Source organism: Cynocephalus volans, chromosome 2 (assembly GCF_027409185.1).
Source record: "Cynocephalus volans isolate mCynVol1 chromosome 2, mCynVol1.pri, whole genome shotgun sequence".
In the NCBI taxonomy this organism is placed as follows: domain Eukaryota; kingdom Metazoa; phylum Chordata; class Mammalia; order Dermoptera; family Cynocephalidae; genus Cynocephalus; species Cynocephalus volans.
This window is the reverse complement of record NC_084461.1, coordinates 133,636,599-133,653,691: the sequence shown is the minus strand read 5'-3', so window position 1 is coordinate 133,653,691 and position 17,093 is coordinate 133,636,599. Positions and strand designations below refer to the sequence as shown.

At 51.3% G+C, this 17,093-nt stretch overlaps 2 protein-coding genes across 5 annotated transcripts in view; one reads left to right on the top strand and one right to left on the bottom strand.

Moving 5' to 3' along the window:
* TNIP1 (TNFAIP3 interacting protein 1) overlaps nucleotides 1–6,935 on the top strand; it is a 44,256-nt gene extending 37,321 nt beyond the window's left edge. For 3 of the 4 annotated variants that reach the window (XM_063086385.1, XM_063086384.1, XM_063086382.1), the window contains 6 exons: nucleotides 1,201–1,323; nucleotides 2,372–2,497; nucleotides 3,050–3,115; nucleotides 3,452–3,643; nucleotides 4,470–4,560; nucleotides 6,137–6,935. In XM_063086385.1, the coding sequence (XP_062942455.1) occupies nucleotides 1,201–1,323; nucleotides 2,372–2,497; nucleotides 3,050–3,115; nucleotides 3,452–3,643; nucleotides 4,470–4,560; nucleotides 6,137–6,171 (633 nt within the window). In that variant the 3' untranslated portion in view covers nucleotides 6,172–6,935. The remainder of the gene's footprint in view (nucleotides 1–1,200; nucleotides 1,324–2,371; nucleotides 2,498–3,049; nucleotides 3,116–3,451; nucleotides 3,644–4,469; nucleotides 4,561–6,136) is intronic. The other variant, XM_063086383.1, reaches the window with a different exon arrangement.
* Nucleotides 6,936–7,502: 567 nt separating this feature from the next.
* GPX3 (glutathione peroxidase 3) lies at nucleotides 7,503–16,111 on the bottom strand. The gene is made up of 5 exons (XM_063086386.1): nucleotides 15,949–16,111; nucleotides 11,011–11,164; nucleotides 9,437–9,554; nucleotides 8,941–9,040; nucleotides 7,503–8,566 (listed from the first exon to the last, which is right to left on the bottom strand). The coding sequence occupies exons 1-5, from the start codon at nucleotides 16,033–16,035 to the stop codon at nucleotides 8,345–8,347; spliced, it is 681 nt and encodes a 226-aa protein (XP_062942456.1). The 5' UTR covers nucleotides 16,036–16,111; the 3' UTR covers nucleotides 7,503–8,344.
* Nucleotides 16,112–17,093: the final 982 nt, after the last annotated feature.

The following is a 17,093-nucleotide window of genomic DNA, read 5'->3' as shown; positions in this document are numbered from 1 at the left end:
CATACTACTGATGATAAAGATGACCGACCCTGTAGGTTTTCTCGGCACAGTGGGGACAGAGACACCCATGTGGGTGAGTAAGGCAAGGCAGGTGGCCTGCTTTGTTTGTGATCTCAGGCAAGTCTCTCCCTGTCCTTGGACCTCATTCTTCTCATCTAAAAAATAGTGAGGAGTAGGAGTATAAAGTGGAGTCATAACTTCCGCTCGGAGCACCCCAAATTTACTCTTCGTTCAGCAGTTTCCTCGTGTCTCTGGGAGAGCCAGGGAGAATGAGCAGAGGCCCAAGTCCAAGTTGGGGAGTCTCCTCTATCTCTGCATGGTCCAGGGAGGCACGTGGGCAATGCTGAGGCACAGCGAGCGGAGTCCTGCTGTCCAGGGGGTTGAAGTCCAGGTGGCAAAGAAGGGTGGCCAGTCTTGAGCGGCGTTCCAGAGTTCTAAAGTAACATGTTAACAGAGTTGAAGGAGAAAAACAGTTAATGGAAACCTTCTAAGAAGACGTGAGCACACTGTTTACGTAAAGGAAAGTATTTTGTGAACATGGTAGACTCAGAGTGCTTTTCTCTTTTTAATTTCAAAATGTTACTTGGTGATGTTTCAGCCCATTTTCAGTGTTAGAAAGGTAAAGTATTACATAAGCAGAAATTTAAAATATAGTTTAACTATAGGAAAATTGAGGGTGGAAGGGTTGGCTTGGGTGGGAATGGTTTGCTGAAGCTGGGGAGTCCAACAGAAGCTGAGGAATCGCAGGCACGGCTGTTGTCAAGGAGCCTGAAGCATCCCCCAAAGCACTTAATATTCTTTCTAGGTCTACGTGCTAAGAATTGAGCTACACCTGTTCAGGCAAGGGGAGATACCCACTTCTACATAGGACTGGTTAAGGGCACATGCTGGGTTTGAATTCCTCCTTTCTCTCTTAGTAGCTGTGTGACCTTGAACAAGTCAGTTCAGGTCTCTGGGACTCAGTTTTCACATCCATAAAATGGGGATGATGATCATAGTCTTTTCTTCATAGGACTGTGCAGAGGATTCAATAAAATGATGTGTATAGAGTGTTAGTAAATAGGGGAGCATTTATTAAATAGTACTGGTGGTGGTGGTTATTATCATCAGGAGGAGAGTCCCTGAAGATGACCCCTCCAAAAAGGCCCGACTTCCAGGGGCTCCTGCTGAAGGGCCTGTGTCCTCTCTCCCTGATGCCAGGCCCTGGAGGAAGCACTGAGCATCCGGGCCTCCCCGTCATCAGCATTTGGGAGCCCAGAAGGACCTGGGGGCCTCCTAAGGAAACAGGAGCTGGTCACGCAGAACGAGTTGCTGAAACAGCAGGTGAAGCTCGCAGGGAGGAGGTCAGGTAGGAGGTGCCCAGTGGGGGCTGGTGCATTCCTGAGGGCCCCGGATGGGCTTGGAATCCTATGAAACGTGTTAGTAGTCCAGTTTCTGGCCATTGGCTAGGACCCCTGCCTGGTTACAGTTTTCTCCTTTCCAGCCCTGTATCCCTCTCTTAAGTCATTCCTCTACCACCTTTATGATTTAGCTATATCCATGTCCCACCTGTGCTATTATTTACCTAGTATTTAAAAAATAAATTTTAAATAAATGTATTTAAAAGGGAACTTAGCACCATAAGCAATAAATATAGTAAAAACACAACAGTGTTATTAAACTCTAGCCAGATACTCGGACCTGAAGAAGACTGAATTCAAGTCCTCTTTGCCTTCATTTAAAGGAGATTGGGAAGAAGTAGAAAAGTGTTAAGGACCTACTAGCATAAAACAGAGACTTTCTCCTTGAGGGACCTGGAAGGATTGGAAGGAAATTGAAAGGCTATGGCTCTCCCACGTGTTTCTGTGCTTTTCAGTGCTATGCTTTTGATCTTCCTACATCATCTTGAACCCAGTCAGCATCTTATCTGATTGGCAGTAAGCATGTGAAACCACAGGCCCAGAGACAGGTGGACTCCTGCCCAGCCCTTCTTTGCCAAGGCTCCTGAAACCTTAGGAGAGTTTGTAGGTCCTCTGCTCTCAGAATCAGCAGACCCAAACTCAGTCTTCCTCCACATTCTGGTTCTGTGGCCTCTACCCTTCTGTGGGCCTCTGCAGAATGAAAGGATTGGACTGGTTGATGGCTTTTAAACTTTTTTTTTTTAAGCCATGGATCTTTTGTTCAAATAAAGCCCAGAATATAAGAGACACAGAACTGCTGCTGTTTGAAGTTGGGGGCGTGGCTGGAGGGGCACGTACCTCACTCCCCACGGCAACCCCCCGAGATGGAGTGAAGCCAGCTCTGACAGCTGTTACCCCCAACAGGAGGCAGAGGTGGGAGCTTCTGCTCAGAACCACCCCTCCCCAACTCCCATCCTGCCCGCCCACTGCAGGTGAAGATCTTTGAGGAGGACTTCCAGAGGGAGCGCAGTGATCGAGAGCGCATGAATGAGGAGAAGGAAGAGTTGAAGAAGCAGGTGGAGAAACTGCAGGCCCAGGTCACCCTGTCGAATGCCCAGGTGAGAGCAACAGGACCAAGGAAGGGGCAATTGGCCCATCCTCATGGGGAGAGGGAGGCATGGATTACAGGATCCCTGTTGAGGCTGGATGTCAGGGACCCTCCCTGGTTCTCCTTCTAGCTCCGCTACCAAATTTCTTTGTGACCTTGGCAAGTCCTTTCCCTTCTCTGACCCTTTGTACAACGAGGCGGTGTAACTCTAAGATACCTCCAGCTCTGACCTTCCATAGTTCATTTTTATGTCTTAGAGGAGCAAATTTAGGAATTGGCCCTGAGCCACCCTCCCTCTCGAAGATGTCAGTGGAGAAACACACAAGCAGAGAGGCTCCTGCAAACTCTCCTGGGCTGTGTTCAGACCACCCATCATTGCAGCCAATGGCCTGGGCTGTGCTGTGGCCCCCAGACCCTTCCCCAGGGCTGGCCCAAGCACAGCAGCCCAGAGCAGTGCCCTGTGCGCCAGCCACTGAGCCCTCTGGGCCAGGTGGGCCCTGGATCCAGGCCTGCCAGGAGCCTTCTGTGCCAACAGTCTTCTCTCCCTCCCTCCTTCTCTCAGTTAAAGGCATTCAAAGATGAAGAGAAGGCGAAAGAAGCCCTCAAACAACAGAAGAGGAAAGCAAAGGTGAGGAGGCTGGAGGGACGAGGCAGCACTTACCTTGTCCTACCTTCAGGGGGCTACAGTCTGATGGAGGGACAGTGTGTGCTCAGGCATCTGACACTCTGCCCACTGACTGAGGTAGACACATAAGACTTAAAGCAGTAATTGTGCAGAATCAGTGCTCAGGACATGTTAGCTGTCATCACTGTTGACTTCCTGTGCCCATGTACCAGCCTTGTGTACCCACCTATCAGCCTTTAGAGAGCCAAGGTTCTAACGAGAGGGAGATGAGGTGAGTGTCTGTGGGGAGGGCCTGTGCAGCCTGTTGCAGGCTGGAGCCGACGCGAGCCTTTCTTGCAGGCCTCCGGAGAGCGCTACCATGTGGAGCCCCACCCGGAGCACCTCTGTGGGGCCTACCCCTACGCCTACCCTCCCCTGACAGCCATGGTGCCACACCATGGCTTTGAGGACTGGTCCCAGATCCGCTACCCCCCACCCCCCATGGCCATGGAGCACCCACCCCCACTCCCCAACTCACGCCTCTTCCATCTGGTGAGTCTGTGCCCCTTCTTCCCCCAGGACACACACAAGCCTCCTCAGACACTTCCTGTACAGGAAGGTCAAGTGAGGGGTCAGGAACTGCATCCTCAGCTCTTCCTGAGCAGGTGGTAGTGGCCTGTGTCCAGGGCGGGGATTCTGTAGCCCACAGCTGTTCAGGGTCACTGGTGCAGGATGGAAATGGCTGAGTAGGTGCATAGGGCAGCAAGGGAGACTCCGCCAAGCCCCAGGCCAGGGATGTCAGAGTCTGGGCTTGACTTTTTCTTATAACCTCCACATGTAACCAGGTTCCAGAGCATATTTCTCTCCCTTTCCTTTCTCTTTTTCCTTTCCTTTTCCTCTTTTTTCGCTTTCTTTTCTTTTCCCTTTTTATTCTTTCTCTCAAGAGTTGCTGTCACATGTCCCGTCTTCTCCAGTCCCTCTGTCACAGTCCCACTGCAGGCATCCCCAGCTCTCCCCTGAACAATTACAGCAGCCTCCTATCTGGCCTCTTTCCCAGCTTCTCCCCATATGACCATGCTTTATACACATCTTGAAACACTGGAGGAGAGTGTGGTGCTTAAGAGACTGGGTCTGGAGTTCTAGGAACCTGGATTCATATCCAAGCTTGACCACTTTCCCAGCTGGGTGGCCTTTAATAATTTACTGTATCCCCTCTGGGCCTCAGTTTCCTTACCTCTAAAATGGGGATGACAACCTGGGTTGTTGTAAGGATAAAACCATACTTCATTAAGATATATTTAGTACTGTCCTGGCACGGTAGCTGCTATTGTGATTTTTGAGTGTGGTTATTGATTATTAAGCACCAGTTTTGTTGCAGCCAGAATACACCTGGCGTCCACCCTTTGGTGCAGTTCGAAATCAGAGCTCCCAAGTGATGGACTCGCCCACAGCCAGGCCTGCGGATCCAGGTGAGCATGATCCCCTAGTACTGGGTCTTGTCTCCCCCCAGGGGAGATAACTTCTTTTCTGCTTGGACTGTCCCAGGTTAGGGATGTTCTTGTTATGTTCTGATCTTGGTGGAGGAGAGGTCCAACTTTCCAAAATAATGTTGAAAGGGCAGTGATGGTGACTGGAGGGTGAAGGGACTGAAACCATTCATTCATTCATTCTAGCTTATTATCTGAGTGCCTGGCACCATGCCAGGTACTGGGGATGCCAAGAGAGCAGGGGTGGATATGTTCCCTACCCTTATAGAGCTACTGTCTAGTGAGGGAGGCAGAAATGAATTTTTAAAATTACACAGACAGGTTGCACTTAAGTGCCCTGAAGGAAGAAGAGCAAGTTTCTATGACAGCAGATGGTTGAGGAGCCACACCTAGACTGGGGGCTTAGGAGAGCTTTCTGTAGTTGGTGACATTTGAGTTGAGACCCTCATAATGAGTGGTATTAATTAGGTAAAGAGATAGGGGTGGAGGATATTCTTGCAGAGAAAATGACAAATGCAAAGGCCTTGGTGGGAGGAAGTGAAGAAGGGTGGCCGATCTGAGGGAAGGACAGTGTGGCTGGAGCCGAGAACCAGGAGGGGAAATAGGGGCAAGGCAAGGTTAGAGACGTAGGCAGGTCCAGACTGTGCACTGCCTTGCAGAGCATAGTGGGAGGGCTGGTTTTTATCCTAAGAATGATGTGGAGTCATTGGACATTTTTAAAGCAGAGTGGCATGACCAGATTTGTATTTAGAAAAGTTCCCTCTGGCCATAGTGTCCACCATAAAAGGTTGAAGGGGCTAGAGCTACGTTCACTAGCCAAGAGTAGACTCCGGGTCCTTGCTGGCTGCCTTTACTCCCTGCAGGGCTCCTGTGAAGCAGAAAGCAATGCCACACCTGTGGGACTTCTGGAACAGGATCACTACTAGTGGGTGAGAGTGATAGGAGGCCAAGTCCATCCATCTCAGCATGAAGGAGAACTTTCTAAGGGTTTGAGTTGTACAGAAATGGAGCTAGCTCTGTCAGGAGGTAGTGTGAGCAGAGGCTTCTGGATGGACGTGGTAGGAGTGTGGTTTGGAGAATTTAGTGTTTGAAGGAAGGGATTGGTCTGGTCAGTCATTTTCTAGTGGTTCCCCACAGAGCACTAAAGGTTTTGTGGAGCCCCTTGGAAGCTGTTTCGATGAGGGGCAGTGGGTGGCCTACTGGGCAGGCTCTTCCTTCCCCAGAACTGCTCCACCTCTGGAATCTGGAGCCAAACTGACTGGGTTCAAATCCCGGCTCCACTGCTCTCTATATTTGGGACTTTGGGCGAGTCTTCCTGAAATCTCTCTGTGTCCCAGTCCCCTCCTCCATAGAGGGAGGAATACTAACCTGCCTCCTTCATAGGGCTGGTGAGGATTACATGAGGGGTGTACCTGAGGCACTTAGCCCAGGGTCTGGCACTATGTAGTACTCAGTAACTCTAGCTGTTATTTTCACTGTTACTGTGTTGGTTTCCATAAGACTTTGAAACCTACTCTACCCATACTCTTTAAGTCCTCAAATTTTTTTGTTTATTTAGAGTCTGCAAAAAATGACCGTGAGGGGCCTCAGTGAGACCAGATTGTGTCATTTGGCTCCACCTTCATCTTGCAAGCCAGCTGACTTCAGATTACTGAAAAACTAAAGGCCACATGGCTTGTGTGGCCAGAGCCTCGGCTGGACAGGAGACTGAGGTGGGCAGCCAGCTCATACCCTTGGCCCGGACCTGAACTGTATACAAGACTGGGGAAGCCCCACCCAGAGGGCTTCCATTTGGCCTCCTCCTCTGGAAGTGACCAGGGAAGACTCACTACCCTGCCACCGAGTAGAGAGAAGCCTCTCCCGGCTTTGACCTGCCATCCTTTGCTAAAGCCTCCGGGAGAAGACCACCTTAACAGTGGGGTGCAGCCCAGGCTTCCTTTCAAAATGTCCCCAGAACTGGTTCTGGCCCCTCCAGGTGCCATGTCCAATTCATCTGTCTGTTTAATTTTTGGTCAAGATCTATAGCAGGACCTGTCCCACATTCATCCCTACCCTTCTGTGAGGAGCTCCAGGAAGAATAGGTTTGTCTCCAGAGCAGAAGTGAACGACATGTTCTGATGCTGGGGCTCTCTCCAGCTCCTCCTACAGTAGCCTTGCCAGAGCCACAGCAGCCTGGGATGGAGGCCACACTGGCCACATCTGCCAAGGGGCCTCAGCCTGAAGCTGCTTGGCCCTGAAGTTCAGGCCCTTGCCCTGCAGCTGGAGTCTTGTGGTGCCAGAGGTCCAGATTGGGTGGCCATCTGTCCCCGGGCAGCTGTTTGCACGAATCTTGGACGTAAATCCAAGTTGAAGATTAATATTCTATGACTGGTGTTCTTTTATACTATGGCTCATGTTCCTCTCTCAGCCAATCACAGTGCTGCTTTCCTGGCCCCCTCTTCCTGTACCCCTTTCCCCCCATTTCTCCAAGACAGTCACCATTACTCTTGGCTGATATCCCCTGGGGCCTGTCCAGAGCCTCCCTGAGGGTAGGCTGTCCAGGGGCCATGGAAGGAACCTGAGCTGGGAGTCAGGGGGCCTAGGTTTAAATTCCAGTCCTATAACTCGTCAGGAAATCTGGGGCAAGGCCTGACCCTTCTGTGAGCCTCAGTTTCTTCATCTGTCAGATGGAACACCTCTTCTTAACCCTAGCTGCTTTGGAGAATTGTGGGAGGGGATGAGAGTAGATATGAACTGGTTTTATAAACTCCAAATCCTCAGTGAGAGAAGTAAAGTGGGCCTAGGTAGAAGCCAAAAAACGGGCCCAAAGCACTCAATTTCTTTTCTCGTCCTGCCACTTTACCTTTCCCATGCTGTCCAACCCACTCCCTGCCAAGGCTGGGGCGGCCCCCAGTGAAGAAGCACCACAATAGGCTCAGCTGCTGCAGAAAGGCCTTTATTAGGCAGAAGGGTTGTGAGTAAATGCCAATGGACCAGGGTGAGGGGAGAGGGCACGCCCTCTGAAGGAGTAGGGGTGGCATCCCTGCCCGGAGGCCTCAGCCTGAATGCACTAAGGGCTGGCCCCTCAGACAGGCTCAGGGGAGGTCTGCCCACAAGGGCTTCAGGCCCCTCCCTCATGGAGATGTCACCCCTGACACCTGGTACATGTCCCTTGCTCTCATATCTGCCTTGGCTGATCTCATGGAGAACTGCGGGGTGGGGATGGGGGCAGAGGCTTGGGAGGGCCCTTCAGGAAGGAGGCGGGAGGTTGGCATTGTGGTAGACTTAGAAACTTCTGGGACTTCAGTGGTGGTATCTGGAGGCAGTGGGAAATGCTGGCCCTAAGGTTGAGGTTCAGGTTAGAGTAGGACAGTTGGACCTAAAGCTGGTTTTTCCTTTGGGCTCAAGTGTAAGTGAATTGTTATCATTGGAACAGAGAACTGGAGAGATAGGAGGAGTATTCTCTGGCACTCTACACAGCATGCAGCTGTGGGCACACAGATGGCACACGTTCCTGGATAGTCACACAGTAGACGTGTGACTGCACACCCATACACACGCACACACACATGGTCTCACACACATGGAGGCATGTGTGCAAACACCCACATGCACAGCAATACAGACACACAATTGCATGCACACATTTGTGTCAGGCTGAGGCCTAGTATAGTAAGAAAGGGGTCTGTGGTGGGTGTATGGTGTGGTTGGAGATGTGGATTCCTTCCTGAACGGAGTCCTTCTCCAGCCCCTGCATGGTAGACATGGGGGTAGGGGTGGGCTTCAGTTACTTTCCCTGGACCCCCAGGGCTGCCTGCCGCCGTATGTAAGACAGGATGTCCATCTTGATATTGCTGATTGTGGTCCGGTGGTGCCAGCGCATGACAGGTATACCATCTGGCCCCACCAGGAACTTCTCAAAGTTCCAGCGGATGTCATGGATCTTCATGGGTTCCCAGAAGAGGCGGCCAGGTGAGCCCAGGAGCTCCGAGGTGGGAGGACAGGAGTTCTGGAGCAGGGATGAGAGTGTAGCGTCAACCCTGCTTAGGGCCCCTCCCTCCTCTCCCTCCCACCTCCTCCCCAGGCCTTTCTAGGGGTGGGAGAAGAGCCTGGCACTGAGAAAAAAAAAGAAAAGCACCAGTTTGGGAGTCAGAAGACTGACTACCAGTCACAGCTATGGCTCTAGAAGATTGTGAGACCCTTGACATGTCCCTTCTGGGACCCTGTCTGGGCCTTATCTATAAAATGCGCTGGTGAGATCCTAGCGTCTGCAAAGCCCTCTAGTTGGAACAATAGTCAGATGCCAAGAAGTTCCCAGGAACCCAGGAGCGGGGAGGTGGCATGAGCCTTGTCTCTGTCCAGCACAGGTGGCTGTTCACTCACCTTCAGGAAAGTATAGAACTTCTGCTCTTTCTCCCCGTTCACATCCCCTTTCTCAAAGAGCTGGAAATTGGGGATGAAGCCCCCGCCTGGTCGGACATACCTGTTAAGGAATGTTCTTCTCTGGGTCCCAAGGAGATAGGCACAGGGCTCAGAAATGAGAGGAAGGGATGGAACAGGGAAGGGTTGTTGGGAGTCTGGATTTATTCCATAGTGGGCAGTGGGAGCAGGTGTTGAGCAGGCAGAGGAATAATGTGGGTCTGTGGTCTTTTCTAGCTTAGACCATTCTCAGCACCTCCTCTCCTCCACCTCAGTACTCCCCGTCCTCTCTGTCATGCACAACCAGTCATCCCTGTCCTTCTCCCTCTCCTGTCCCCTCCCTTATTTGTAGAAGAGAAGAATGGTTCTTGATGGCAGATAAAGGTCCATCATGAACAGGGGTAGACCCAAGACAGGCTGAGATGGAGGAGCTTGCTCAGGACACTGAGTGAGCGCTCACCTGAGGGTAGGTAGGATCTCCGAGTTCTCTCCTGGTTCCTGTTTTCCAAATTGGTTGCAGGGGAAGCCCAGAATGACCAAACCAAATGGTGCAAGCTCTTCCTGTAGTGCATTCAGTTCTGGGCCAGGGGGAGAGAGTGGACACAAGGAGCCTGGTGAGGAGCCTGCCTCATCCACACCACTCCCCTGCTCACCCACTGTACAGCTGACATCACTGAGGTCTGAGAGGAGAAGGGACTTGCCCACCATCACCCAGTGAGTTTGTGCAGTGCTGGGATTCAGGTCCTGTCCACCTGACTCCAATTTTGATGGATTGGAGGTTTTGGGGAAAAGAACTACGCTTCCTCAAATCAGCCATTAACGCTTCCACTGCCAAGGCCTGCCACCTAGGCCAGTTGGCTGAGAGCTCATTCTGGGCTCAGGATTGAGTTTCCTGGAGCAGGAACCACCTATTCCTGGGCAGAAAGCTGAGAACTTCTTTGGGTGGAGTGGGGTGAGGCCCTTACAGCCTTCCCATATTCTGGGAATTCAGGAACCCAAGGGAGGCCCTGGCCCACCTCCCCAGTTTTCTCAGTACCCCCTGGACTCTTGTGCAGTGCCAGCACCCAGCCTGTCTCTTGCACAAGAACACTGTTCCAAGGGCTCGACAAGCATTCTGGGCAGAGTGCTCACTGCCATTGGGCCATGCAGACCACTGTCATTCCACTTCCAGGAATTTGCCTGCAATCGCCAGACAGAACATTCAGGGTCAGATTGCCCTGGCCTGCCCAAACCCTTGCCAGCAGCCCATGCTCAAACCCAAAGCATCTTATTTCTCCGGGTGCTGTCACATGCCTTTGGCCTGTCTGTTCCCTCAGGCTTTTGTTCTGCCCCAGCTAAGGAGAAAGGAGGAGATTAGGGGGTCAGGAAACCCAGGTCAAATGTCCACTTCTGTCACCAATAGATTTGAGACCCTGGTTAAGTTGTGTTTTCACTCTGAGCTTTGGTTTTCTTGTCTGTAAACTGAGGAAAGGGAAAGGCTGAACTAGATCATCTTCAAAGACTATTTTAGAATGGATGTTAGAAATGTAGCCTGCCGCTTCACCTGCCCCACACCCCACACACACTCTGAAGCCTCAGGCCAATTGCCCTCTTTCCAGAGAGGGGCCAAGACAAGCACCAAGGTGGATGGGGCAGAGGGAAGATGAGACATTTTCAGCAAGACTGAGCTCCAGCTACACTTCTTAACTCCAAACGGAGCTCCAGGCATACACCCAGTCTCTTCCATCTCCTGGCTTTTAGGATAGTTGAGGTGCCCAGGGATGAAGAAGGATAACTAGGAATCTCCTAGAATATGTCCAAAGGCAACCAGACCTTAGGCTTATGTAATTGTGTCCAAATAACCATGGAACACGCTGGAGTTGGGATACAGGGTTTGGAATCTCATGATTCCATGCACCAGACAAGCTCCTGTGATTGAAATGTGCCGTACTGGCAGAATAGCCCCAAATAAAGCAGGGGAGGAAGGGTGGGCTCTTACCAATGTACTGGCAGAATAGCCCCAAATAAAGCAGGGGAGGAAGGGTGGGCTCTTACCAATGTACTGGCCTGTCAGGCCTCAGTAGCTGGCCACGTTGACAAAGAGGATGTACTTGCCAGCGTAATGCTTGAAAGGGATGTACTCCTCCCCATCGATGGTGAGGGCTCCATACTCAAAAATGGTGCCACTCACGCTGCCATGGCAGTCCGTCTGGAACAAAGAAAGACCAGCACCAGGGAGCATTTAGAGCTGGCAGGGAACTTGGATATCTCCATTTGCAAGATAATGAAAAATCCCATCAGGGAGAGTGACTTGCCCAAGAGCACGCTGAGAACTAGAACTGGCCTAGAAGCAAGGTCTCCTAGTTCCTTGTAGAAGGTAATGATTTTGAAAGCATGTAATAAGTGCTTAATAAGCACTTAATATTAAGCATTTAATAAGCATTTAATAAGTGAGTGCTATGGAACCCTGGAGAATGACATTATAATTATTTCCACATCACATGTCAATTTAGGAACATTTACTAGGCTCAGAGGAAGACTACCCTGATGTTGCGATTACTGGCTGGGCTGATGGAGACTGGTTGGGTGGCTGTTGCAACACCCAGGCAAGTGATGAGCTAGACAATTGTGAAGGAATCACTGAACAGAAAGGAGGAAGTGTCAGTATGGAGAGTGGTGATTCAGAGGCTGCAAATCTGGAGGACTGGAAGGATGAGATAATGAAAGAGCCCATGTTGTCATGTATGTTGTCATAAAACAGGGAAGTAGGACTGGGAGCCAGGAATGGGAAAGGACCTGCCATGAGGATTAAATGTGATGACAGGGTAAAGCAACAGTGCCTGCATATATTAGATGTTCCATGTAACTGAGCAGTTGTGGCAGTGACCATTAAACCTTCCTCTCTGCCCAACTGCTGCTCCAGGACAAGAAGGGGTGGAGTACAGTGGACTGTGGGTTGGGAGACGTAAGTTCCATGTCTAGCTGTGCCACTAACTCCCTGTGTGGTTTTGAACTGCCCTTTCTCTTCCCAGAGCCTCAGTTTCCTTATTTATAAAACAAGAATCTTGAATTGGACCAGCTATTCTCAGTCAAGATGGCTTGGCATCATCACTGTCAGCAGGAGAGGAGGGACTAGGATTACTGCTGGCTAGCAGTATATTTCCTGTGACCCACTCTACCCCTACCTTGTCCTTGGGGCAGACTACAAAACTCTGGGTCCACTCTTAAGAGGGTGGCATTGCATCAATGACATGATTCAGTAGGTGGGGTAGCCATGATGGGAAAAGAAGAGTTGAAACCATTCTATAAGGTGTTCTTTAAGATCCTTTCTGGCCCTAACATCCTATGAGAGGTGGAAAGACAAACAGATAGAACGCAAACTAGCTTGATAGACCATGAGAGGACAGAGATGGGTGGTTGGAATTAGAGAAACAAATTGACTCCCTCTCTTCCCATCAATTTTGGAAAACTTGCTGTTGAGGCAAGGAACCTGGGTCCGACTGGGCTGGAAGGGTGTGGCTCTAGCAGTTTGCAGAAGAGCTGCCTCATGAAGATGCTGCAGGCCTGCTCAACTGGGTGGGGCTGGGCTCTCTCCACCAGGCCATTCCCTGGCAGCTGCTAGCTCTCTTCCTGGCTCTGGTGCAAACCCTCTGCTTTACATGAGTCTAATATTCCACACCCCATGACTTTTGGTGGGTACTGGAGGTAAGCCCAAGACCTCAGCTCAACATTCCTCCTGCCCCCTGGGCCTCCTTAGTCTCAGCTGGGATCAGTTCCACCTTAAAATGCAAACAAACCGGGCCATAACAAAAACACCCAGCTGGCCACAGAGGTCTAGCCGCCAGAAAAAGTCCTCCCTACACGCCTCTCTACTTCCTCCACTCCATCCTGATCCAAAAATGAACCCTGGGAAATGAAGAGAAAAATACCATGAGGCTGTCCAAATAACGAGAGCTTGTAAGCAACAGGAGGATCAGCTTCTGGCCACTGTTTAAGGGCCAAGGAAACCCCCTCTCATTAGATTCTAGTCTTTGCAGGCTGGGGGGTTCTGGGAAAGTCACTTTCACTCTCTGGGCATATACTGTCCAAGGAGATAAGCACGCTACTTTCCAAAATGGTTGTGAAATCTATTGGCAGATTAAAACAAGCTTGAAAGCCTCTGTCAAGGGATGGTGATTACTCCACCTGCAGCTAGGGTAAAGGGCTCTGAGGTTATCAATGTTATTGTGAAGAGGGATTTGATGTTCCCCAGACAGTATGAAGCTGATGTGCTGGACAAGGTGTCTCCAGCAGAAGGGATGAGTGACAAAGCCCTCACACTTTCCACTGGGGCCACTGAGGCTAATGCTTTGGGCTTGGGCTGAGGAGGTTTGGGGAAGCCACATCTTGTGCCCACCACTGAGCACTGCATCTCAGTCATGTGAGCCTTCTTCCCTCCTCTGGGCCCATGGACTCCCCCAACCCTGCACCTTAAACAGGGAGGCTGGATGAGACAGAGGGGAGAAGCAGTGAGAGTGCCCCAACCCTCCCCCAGCCGGACAGGAGAGAAGAGTTCTGAAGGCTGGAGAGTTGGATGTGGAATTCAGCCACGACCCTGACTGGCTGGCACTGCTGGTCTTGTGTCTTTCTCCTCTCCCATTTTATCACTCCCATCAGTGCAGTGAAAGGGGAAATGGCTTGGAAGGCAGGAGGCCTGAGTGAGCCGCTGACGCTGTGTGACCACTCTTTTCCCTTCTCTGGGGCTCTGGCTCCTCCATTGTAGGATGGACTCAGATTCAGTGCTGTCTGAAGGGCCCTTCAACTCTGATGGTCAGCCTGTGGTTCCATGATTCTCTCTGCCTGGCTTAGTCACCGAGAAACCAGCAATTACTAGGATCCCATGCACGGCAGCAGTTGTTACTGTCTCCCGCTTCTGCAAAGTCCTTTTGTAGAGCAAGGACAGGGAGCCTGGGCAGCCTTAAGCTGGACTGGGGAGGGGACACAGAAAGGAAAGGAGGATTCCCTTTGTTCCCTAGCTCATCCCTTTGGATTGGGAGGAGACAAATATCCTTCTGGGACAGTCACTTTTTGTCCATCTCCGTTCTCCACATGCTCCCCCATCCCTTCACCCTGGGGTTGGAGGTAAGGAAAGTAGCTGGGTCCTAGACCCACAGCTATGACATCTCATGTCTAATGACCTGGGAAGAGAAATGGGCATGTCCAGGCTGTCACTAACCAGCAAGCCCTGGATGGCTCTATCTGATATGATCACTCCTCACCCTAAAACTGTTCTAGACCATACCCATCTTGTTCTCTCTGAATCCATCTATCTCTCCCAGAGTTCTGCAAACACACACCTATGAGGAGTTAGTGATGGGGTCCACATCTTATCTCAACCCTTCTTGAGGTAGGGCCCAATTTTCTCTTCTCTGGCTCTCCCCAAACTGAGGAGATGGGGTTGATTCTATGATGCAGGCCTGACAGTGCCCCCCCCACCTCTACCCCACACCCCAATCTTGCAACTCAGTCCCATCCCTGACCTGGAAAATGTCTTCTGAGTTGGGGATTGTGAACAGGGCTGGATAGAGAGGAGGCTTGGATGAATTGGCTTCACATCCATGCATTCTCTACACTGACTCCAAGGAGGGGCCGACTAATGGGATTTAGGCTGAGGACAGAAAGGAGGTTAGAAACAGATGGAAGGAACCCTGTACTAGGAATGGGCTTCCTGAGAAATGGATAGAATTATGGACTCCTAAGATCTTAAAAACCCAGAGAATTTTAGAAACACAGAAGCTCAAAGCTTGAGCTTATGCAAATGTGTGTGTGTGTGTGTGTGTGTGTGTGTGTGTGTGTGTGTGTGTGTGTGTGTGTGTGTGTGTGTGTGTGTGTGTGTGTGTGTGTGTGTGTGTGTGTGTGTGTGTGTGTTATGTGTGTTGGGAGGTTGGAGACAGAAATCTTTCTCTTTGGGTCTATCCCTATGCTTGGCCTCTGTCTCCCCCACCCCCTGCCCCCCGGGGAAGAACAAAGTTCTACAGAGTCCCCTCCTAACCCCCGTCCCCCCAGCACATACTGTCCAAGGAGATAAGCTTGCTAGGGCATCCCCACTCCAGCTAAGTGTCACAAATCCTGCTGGGTATAGACTGGGTTCTGGAGAATTTCGCCTCTTCTGAATTGGCTGTCACCAGTTTTTGCCAACTACCAGGTTTGCCCATGCCAAGGTGGGCACTGGGGCCTGGGTAGGGAGGCTGCCCCACAGCAGGAAACTTCAGAAAACAGCTTGAGGATTTTGCAGCTTCTCCAAGCACACCCTCCAAAGTCATCAGCTTCATTGTGCCCCTGCCCTCCCTTCCCCACTTCCTGCCAATGGAGAAACTGAGGCCCAGAAAGGGGTAGGGACTTAGGATCCTAAGTGTTCTGCACTGCTAGCTCAGAACTGTTTCTGTCACAGATCTCTGCCTCTTCCACCAATGCCTTGGAATCCAAGTGGGCATTTCTACCTGCGTTTACTATTCTTGGGCTGTAGAAGCCCCGGCAACAGTTCTTCAAGATCCTCGGGACCACTCAGCAGCGTTTTCCCCTTTCTCCTTGCCTCAGTCTCCCGGAGAACACGCACAGGCAACACAGATGCCAAGTCTCTCGGCCTTTTTCTGTGCCACCGCGGCACCCCGCACCCCTCAAGCCCTACTGGAAGGGAGCAGTTCGGTATGGACGTGACATGGGTGTAGCAAGGGAACCCCAAGGTGGCAGTGGGGGAGAAAGCGTGACCTCAGGGAGAGAGACCTTCCTCCCCTGTTCATTCTGCTCACCTGGAGCACTAGGGTCTGGGGTCTCCAATAAATGGAACTGCGAAGAGACCCACAGTCGGGGGATAGGGGTCCCGGCGGTGGAAGGGGAAGCACCTGGGTGTCACCCTTCTGGAGGGGAGCCCGGGAAAGGGGGTGCCTCGCCACCGAGAGATGGACATCTGGGGGCTAGGTTCGTCCCTCGTCCCCGTCCCCGAGGCTCACTCACCTTCGACTGCTGTTGTCCCAGGCTCGGCGGGACGAAGCCCGCCAGGAGCAGGGAGAGAAGGCAGGACGCCCGGAGGAGCCGGGCCATGGTGGGCTGGGGGCGCGCCTCAGGCTCGCCTAGACGGTGTCTGATCCCGGGCCCGGTCGGTCTGAGCTGTCCGACGCTCCCAGACACCTTTCAAGCCCTCAGCGATGACCAATCCTCGGCCAGGCCGGAGTCCTTGTAGCCAATCGCAGGGCGTCTGGGATTTCGGGGGCGGGCACGACTCCCTGCTCTCTTCCCCACCCCAGATCCCGGGCGACAGTGACATAAGCAAGTCTGGGCAGAGAGATGGGAGTCAGGTCCTTGTGAACGTGCGAGGCGGCTCCCTCCTCTTTCGGTTCTAAAATGTGGCAGGCACAGCATTCTCTAATACAGCCATGGCAAGGGGGCTAAATAGCATCCAAGACTGATGGAACGCTCAATTTTGGGAAGCTTTCTTATTTCTAGGCTTAACAAACACCCTGTGATACACTGGATGCTGAGGATTTAAAATTTCAGCAAGATCTGAAGTTAGACTTTCAGGAACATTTGCTATATGCAGGTTTAGTGCTTAAGAAACAAAGTGGGGGTGTCCTAGGATTTTGAATGCAGCCCCCTCCTGGATAGGGCATTGGAACTGCAGGGGCAGAAAAAGTATGATTCCTTTCTCCCCCATCATAAGGGTCATGGGTGACACTCCTATAACACAAGACAGGTTAACAAGAGAAAAGCATAACATATTTATTTAATCAAAGTTTTGCATGACATGGAGCTTTCAGAAATGAAGATCCAAAGACCCAGGAAAAATTATTTTTATACTTAGGTTTGATGAAGAATGGACAGCCCTGCAGAAGTGTGATTGTGATTGGACAAAAAGGATCTGATCTAATGGTAAAAGGCTGAGGGGGCAAACCCAGCAAGGCCTGTCTATTCAGATTCTTCTTGACTTCTCTTTGTGGCATTCCTTCTTCCCAGGTATGGGGCAGGACCCTTCTGGAAAGAGGCTGAGAATCTGAGGCTATAGACTTGGTGGTATGAGTCCCAGGTTTAGGTGCCTTCTAGAAATCTCCTCTAACCAAGAGATGCCTTGAGATACCACACCTTTACTATGATTCAAGATATTA